At 33.6% G+C, this 8,376-nt stretch overlaps 1 protein-coding gene across 1 annotated transcript in view; it reads right to left on the bottom strand.

The window, feature by feature from the left end:
• Window positions 1-7,518, bottom strand: part of LOC106474273 — a 38,586-nt gene extending 31,068 nt beyond the window's left edge. The window contains exons 1-2 of the mRNA XM_022379592.1: window positions 7,389-7,518; window positions 6,440-6,530 (exon numbers count right to left, since the gene is read on the bottom strand). Coding sequence (XP_022235300.1) covers window positions 6,440-6,524 — 85 coding nt within the window. The 5' untranslated portion in view covers window positions 6,525-6,530; window positions 7,389-7,518. The remainder of the gene's footprint in view (window positions 1-6,439; window positions 6,531-7,388) is intronic.
• Between the last annotated feature and the right edge of the window lie 858 nt (window positions 7,519-8,376).

Genomic DNA, 8,376 nt, shown 5'->3' with positions numbered 1-8,376 from the left:
TAGGGACGGCTAGCGCAGATAGCCCTCGTCTAGCTTTGCGCGAAATTAAAAAAAAAACAAAAACAAACAAACATCATGTCAGAAAAACACGTAGGTTAAAAAAAACAGTCAAAGACAAAAATACGAAACTTTATAATCCAAGCGTTTTCGAAAGATAGACCTTTCTTCATCGGGAGCAAATTTTCTATTATTCTAATTTCAGTTGGTAATTTTAATTGTAGTTCTCATTAATTTTTCATTGAATTCAAATACAAAATTTAATCATTTTTCTATTGCCAATGCGTTTTTCACTTATACGAAAATAACTAACAAACATACATGAAAGTAATCATGTAAAACACCGACTGCTAATTGAAGTGTCTGGCTACAATAATGTTTTTATAATTACTCATTGATTAAATCTACAAATCACCATTGTTCGTCTAATACTGATAAACATCTGTCGGAAATTGTGAGTTCGCTACAGAATCGATAAACAACTTCCTCCCAAGGAAACTGTGGATCTCGGGAAGCAATGCTGTTCTCGTAATTGGATTTAAGATAAAGGTTGGAAATATTATGCATCACTTGTTTTCTTTTTGCTAAAACTCAGGCAAAAATGGTAATCACGAGCTGTATAGATCAATTTTATGGATTTGGGATTCAGCTTGATTTACTTTTGATTTTAAAACGATAATACACATGTATCATAAGTTTGAAATAGTTTTTAAATACGCTTTTCTTCATATTTATATTCAAAAAATTGTCTAACTGGTACTGATTCTCTATTCGTATATTTATGTATAACTAACGAAAAAGTAGTGAATACAGAAATATTTTCTATTGAAGTAAAATAATCCTGATGACGGTGAAACACGTGAAAAAAAACCGCTGACAATAAAATTTTGGTCAATAGTATATACTTACTTCAGAACGCGCCCCCCCCCCAGTGGTACAGAGGTATGTCTGCGGACTTACAACGCTAGAATCCGGGTTTCGATACCCGTGGTGGGCAGAGCACAGGTAGCCCATCGTGCAACTTTATGCTTAATTACAAACAAACTTATAATGTTAAAATTCTAGGATCAAACCCTGTGATGGGCGCTCCACAAGTAGGCCATTGTGCAGCTGTGTCCATATAAACAAACAAATGTACGTTTCTAAAAAAAACAAAAAAAACAGTTCTCCCACTGAACTAAAGTTGTAACCTCTAAGTTTACAGTTGAAAACTGACAAAAATATAACGAAACTACAGAGGGTTTACAGTAACGACGTGTTGAGAAGAGGCGTCGCTAGGCACTGGCCCATGGGGCCCGTGCCTCAATTCCATTTGATAGTGCCTTGAATCTCCAGTTTGTGTCTTGAAAAACCAGAATATAAAACCATAACCGATATCATACTGAAACGACAAAACATTTCTGCGCCTATTGGCACGAGCCCTGAATCTTTTAAGCACCTAGCGACGCCTCTGGTGGTGAGCCTCCACGATTGCTTTAATATAATGTACCAAACCTATTCGATGACGAGGAACCCATTTTGAGACTAATAATGGTTGGAGACGGCTTGAATGGGTAATGAAGTAAAAGCTTTAATATAAGTTTAACATAACAACAAATGTACAACGTTTCGACTAGGTTTTGTCATCATGAACTTAATTTTATAACGCTTGGAGACAGCTTGAATGGGTAATGAAGAAAAAAACTTTAATACAAGTTTAACATAACAGCAAATGTACAACAGTTCAACATGGTTTAGGTACCTGATGATGACCAAACCTTGTACACTTACTGTTTTGTTAAACTTATATTACAGCTTTTCTTCATTACCCATTCAAGCCGTCTCCAACCATTATTAGTACCAAACCGATGTGTATGTGAAATCCTTATATTGTAATAACTTTGATTCCACTCATAGCAATGGGGATTTCAAGACATATAGTTAAGCTTTTACGCTGTGGATGTTTTAGTAAATAACTAAATGCGCGGGCTGGTCCTGTAGTAAAGCTCTGGATTTCGGAGCTAGCGAAAATGGTACGAATCCGTGCGATATCACACATATTCTCGTGCGATATTCTCCACATTTTAAGCTGTTGTGCATAAAAAAGAATGTTATTCAATCCCTTAGCGTAGTGGTGGATGGTAATGTGCAATTGATTGACTACAGCGCTAGAAACAGGGTTTCAATAACTGTGGTGGGAAGAGCACTGATAGTCCATTGTGTAACTTTGTGCTTATAACTACAAACAAACTAAACCCTTTAATCAGTAGCTCAAAATTAAGGACGGCGGTATATAGCTCTTGTACCTTTGCCATAAATCCAAGTATTTAATGACTTCCTTATCATACAAAAAGATATAACTTTCAATGAGTTTACTAGCATATCTTGTTATAGTGGTAGTTGGAGTCAACCATGATACCATTAAAAGCAGATGTTATAATATGCAGCTTGCCATTGAAGGTTATTCTCGTGACGATCAAGAAGCCCTTTAAAAAAATCTTGTGAACTAATTATCGCTTCACCAAAGGCTCGATCAAATATTGAGCGAAACTTAGCCACTTATTTAGGCCAATTCCCTTTAATCCACAGAAACAATTTTTTCTCGGTTATAGCCAGTCAGATACCTATGTAAAGGTTTATCCATGATTTTCATTTCAGAGTCACTTTGACGATTCTTAATCGAACCCTCTCACCGAATATGTTCTTCCTTTCAGCCGTGGAAGCGTTATAATGTGACAGTCAATCCCATTATCCGTTAGTAATTGAGTAGCCCGGAAGTTGGCGGTGGGTGATGTTGACTAGATGCTTTCCCTCTAATCTATCACTGCTATATTAGGGACGACTAGCACAGATAGCTCTCGTGTAGCTTTGCACGAAATTTAAAGCAAGCCAACGACTGGTAGAATTGATTTCTGGATGCGTTGAGGAGTTTTTGTAACAATATTTAATTTTATATAATACGGCAAGGATGTTTTAGAGACTACTTTACATACTATGAAATCACCTGCTTTTATACATATTACGTGAACTTCAAAACTACTAAAACAGGTGCACGATACCATTTTAAAAAACATTTCAATATATATATAGACTGCAGAGATAAATATAATTTGATTGAGTTAATCAAAATTACTAGATTAAAATTGTTAATGTTTTTATTTCTTCTAATTTAAAAAGTGAACATTTTAAGAGTAAGATTTTGTACAGCTGGTGTACATGCTGTGACTTCTTTGTAAAGCCAATGAGCAAAGTTAATTAAGACCGATCAAACTGTTCAGTCATAAATGTCCAACATTTCAATGAGAAGTCACCTAGAATGGCAACATCTATAAGGACACATTTAAGGTCACACTTTAGCAAGTTGGCAAGAAAATACATCTCTTGTAAACATACAGCAAGAAATAATGAAAATTAATGATCATTTTGTACCATAGGTTATAGAAGAATGTAGTTCATTATACTAAAATACCAATTAAGCCACTATTTTTTTCGTTCTTGCACATTCTCACTCCTGTCTTCTGTCCGTCTAAAACTCACTTTCTCATACATGCATATATTTTTCAAAGTAAATCTCTTTCACTCACTCATTAGTTTATTCCTCTTTATAATTCCATTCTATTTTATTCCTTCTCACCCAATGCCACCTTCCCCGCTGGTGTCTCAACCGTATGTCTGGGGGTTTATAACGCTAAAAATTGGGTTTTCATACTCGTGGTGGGAACAACACAGAGGGACGATTGTGTACTTTCGTTTTTGATAACAAACAAAGCCAACCAATTAATCTCTATTATTTATTCTGTACTCAATAAGCTTTTTTTACACACCCAGCTTTTTATCTGTTTTTTCTAACATCCACATTACCCATGCTATTTTCTATTATTTTTATGTTTTCTCTTTCTTTCATTCTAATGCGTATTCTTCTATCACTTTCTTTGAAAAACACTTATTTCTCTATAATTTTTCTTTTTGTTTTTAATGATCTTTCAATACTTACCCTTCTTTTTTTACTCACATTTTTATTTCCCCCCTTCCGCTCCGTTTTTGACACCCAATCTCTCAGTCATACACTATATGATTCTAAATGGCAGCGAAAACACCGATACGAACATCGCTTTTATTAAACATCCGGATTCTTGGCCTAGTTACATTACAAAACTAGCTATTCGGTTATAGTTTAAAGGTTGAGCAAAAACTCGATGATTCCAAGTTCTTCAGAAATGTCCAGAAAGTAGGACGCTAGCGAGGTGGAGAAAACAAAGACACAAAAAACAGTAAGCTATAATGCACCTACCTAATTTAGTATGAAATACCTAAAGTTCTGATAAAAAATATTCTTACAAAATCATATTCTAAGCCTTATTCAGTAAACAAATATACTCCTACAGTTCAAATGATAATATTTCGTGGCTGTGTGCTAAGCTTTGAATTTAAAATTACTGACGCTTGGTACGTTCATCCTGGATTATATTTTATGTGACACATAAGTTAAGCGAACAGATTATGAAGCCTAGGTTTCAGGTATAGTCTTTCCTAATTTTGAATTATACTAAAGGATGGAAAGCCAGTCGTCTACAGAAACACCCACAGAAAAAAAGGCTTTGAAATAAATTGTAGGATTCATTGTCACTGTTATAACAGCGAAAAGTATGGTGCATTTTGAGCGGCATTGCTGCACGAACCTTGGACCTTCTAATAAACAGACTGGCACACTAACTACTAGGCCAGCTCCGGCTCTTAAAATTACTGTTTTCTAATTTGGCACAGAAACTTTCATTATACAAAGTTTTATAATTTTGTAGTCCTACTAATGTCGAAGTACATCATAAGACACATTCACTGAAATAGGGACTGTGTCCCTACAGGGAATAAACAGAAAAAAAATACGCTCTTGTCAAATATCTTTTGTAAATTTCGTATCCTAAAACAGGATTTCTTAATCTGTGCCCCCACTAGTTTGTTTTCAGTTTTCAGGAGACTGCATCTCAACTGGTTAATCATATACAAAATTGTAATGGTTTTGTGCTGAGATCTTTGAAGATGCAATATCTGCATACTTATGTGGATACTGAAAATCCAGCGTATGAGATCTCATAAAGTTTCAGTTATTTTCCATATTTTCCACTTTAAATATTTAATATTCACATTATTCGACACAGAAATAAGGATGTGAGAGACTACATTTTTATTAAGGGACAGAATATTATCAGTTATAGCGTTACTCTACAATAGTAAATTTAAAGGATATGTTCTTTAATAGTTTCGTAGCCCATGACTCATTCAGTTATGAAATATGCCATCAATATTTTGAAGATTAAGATGTGTACATCCAATAATGGTATTTTCTCCTAAGAAAAAAAAAGTATTCCTTGGTGCATTTTTAATACAAAAATCTACAAAATTAAAATTAATATATCAGAAACGAGGCTTCAAATTACACTGGAAGGTAGAATATCTAACGAAATTATACTTCTATATAGCGCTGTTACTATACGCTTTATTATGATGCTCTGCATTTAGTCCTAGCTGTAAATTTTACTTCTCACTAATATTACACTTTAATATGATCAACAAAACAAGAACAATATTTTGAACATTATGCTTAGAGGACAAATGCAAACCAAATGGATAATAGTAACTATTTTCTATCATCTAAGAATCTCTAATACTTTTATCCTAAATTATGATATGTAATATTATATATATATATATATAGTATTTATCTTATCCGTTAGACATGACCACATAATTCAGCACATAACACGCCGCCTTTAACTCGTTGGTGTAAATGGCAGTTTAACAAGAAATAACATATATAAACCGCTTATTCCCAGTCATGTCCAGTTTCACGGTAGATATAAATATCAAATACATCTGTTAGTTATCACAACTGACCATTACATTCCACAAAGCGTGAAAGTGGCCAATCTTACTATAATGAATACATAGAAAATTTCACACTTTGCGTATTCAAGATTCAGACAATTGAAAAAACAACTGTAGTATGTGCAACAACCATTTCTTTATAATAAAACACAAATGTAGAACTGGTCGACCACACAAAAGTATTAGGTATTAATAGTTGAATCAGGTTAAAACACATATAATACGTTATTAATATTGGAAAATATCATGTCAATATATGTAGATATGCTAACCTACTGAATAATACAGTTCATCGTATTCATACGACTGATCAGTAAGCCCTCTGCCTAATTCATGATGTAAGCTATATAAACACACATTTGACAAAACTGGTGAGGACACCTCGTGCCAACTTTGATGTCTCAATAGACAATTCACATGATATAATAATTGATTCTATGCGTGATTTTGGCTTCATAGGATCTGTAGCATTGATGCTTAAAGTCTCAAAGTAGTCATTATTTTTCATATTAATTGTAGGTTACAAATAATCCAGAAAATGGAAGTCATGGAAGGGTCATTATAATTTCAAAATTCATACCTTGTTCACGTGGAAGAGGAGTAGCTAGATAGCATCTTGTTAAAACTGCCAGTAAAAAAAACTCAGTCAGCATCGTGATTCTCATCCTGTTCTGGAGAATATAAGATATTGGTACATAAACAACAAAACACTCATGTGTAAACTTAACATGATATACAAGTAATGCTTATTTCTTGCCATTTGGTTTCAAATGCTACACATAAAGAGTTCATTTTTAACCAACTGATTGTTGATGACACATTTTGAAATGCTATTCTTACACGCATATGGTTCGAAATTCATACCAACTAATTAAGAAAAACGTGAGAAAAACCACATCTGAAACAAGACCTAAATGCTTTTTTGCTTCACCAGCTTAGGCGTTTTACACCACTGTTTTTAATTTCTTCTTTTGCAAATCAACAGCTATCTGATCTATTTTTTGTCGCAATAAGTTCATCCCAGCTGTTGAATACTGAGATTGAAAGAAAAGCTCTGAATATTGACTTTTGGCACATAGGAAATTTTTACACGCCTTTGATTTGGAACCTATAATGAACAGATTAAGATAAATGATAGAAAAGATCTGTGTCTAACTTGCGCTTCACTGATTTTTTTAATTTGGGGATAGTATTTCTTTCTCTCTCTGTACTTTAAGTTGAATAAAATTTGATATTTATCACTGCCTGAGTGTTTAGTTTGATATTCTGACATACAGTAAAAATCACTTTTATTTTTTATATATCAAAACAACTTAAACTATCAATTTGCTATTTTTACTCTTTCTATGTATAATTTTATTGACCTCTCTTAATTTTGTCTACGAAGAACTAATGACTAAACGTTTAATATCATCTTATTCACTTGTGTCTTACTTAACTCGGTTATTTTATGTGTATATTTTACGAACTATATAACACTCAGAGTAACTTGACTAAAGTAAAAAGGGCCAATAATAAAGCTGACTTACCAGGCAGTGGGTTCCTGTAGATCACACTTTTCCGACGAACAAGATATTGATGCAAGGAAGTTCAGTCTGAACCTTTCTCTATTAAGCATGAATATAGGTGTTCTTTATTGGTGACGACATTCTTTGCTGACGCAAGTAGAAGACAAGTTCATTGTGGAATAGAGGTAGGAAGAGTATGTTCTTTGTGTGGGTGGATGATACAGCGAGAGAAGCCACTCGATCGATAAAGAATCGAACTATGCAGCTATCTCAGTATGTGTATGTGTTGACTTCACGTTATTGAAATTACAGAAGTCTTTGTAATAAAGTTTTAATATTTAATTGTATATGATGATTCTATTTTTTTAGATACAAATGTAGTGAACAATAGCATAGAATATTGATTCAATGTCAAAAAATTGTACCTGGCTGAATTCATTATGTCGTGACAGTGAATGTGAAAGATTTTAACTTAAAAGCATCAAAATAACAAACCCGTACTCATATAGGCATAGTAATTAAAATATTCACACATAAAATTATTTTCAAACAAGAAAACAAATAAAACAAGTGTGCGAACTTCGTTCAAAAGGTAGATTAGGTACTTTTATTTCTATGTTTGTACTGTGCCATAATAATACGTGAACTTTATAGCTCTGTGGTATTCTCAGTTAAAGTTGGCCAAAAAAGTTAATAACGACCACATTAACAAAGGGGCAAAGGATATATACGGAGAGCGTGAATAGGTCAAAGGAGATCAAAGAAATAAAAACCAGACACAGTTATTCCACTTTAAAATAAAAACATTTTGTTTTTACCAAGAAGAAACAACAACAAACAAAGATTCCTGGTGGTCGGCTTCTTCGTAGTAGTAATAAGAAAAGCACGAGGTAAAACTGTGTTCAAGTCTACCAGTAAGTTCTCAGAGCTTTACGTCAGGAGGCCATTCTTATCTATTATAAAGCAGCTTGTGGTAGTGTATTTGTTAGTCTGTCTCTAATGGACACTA

The sequence above is a fragment of the Limulus polyphemus genome, unplaced genomic scaffold, assembly GCF_000517525.1.
Source record: "Limulus polyphemus unplaced genomic scaffold, Limulus_polyphemus-2.1.2 Scaffold137, whole genome shotgun sequence".
In the NCBI taxonomy this organism is placed as follows: Eukaryota; Metazoa; Arthropoda; class Merostomata; order Xiphosura; family Limulidae; genus Limulus; species Limulus polyphemus.
This window is presented reverse-complemented; position numbering and strand designations above follow the sequence as displayed.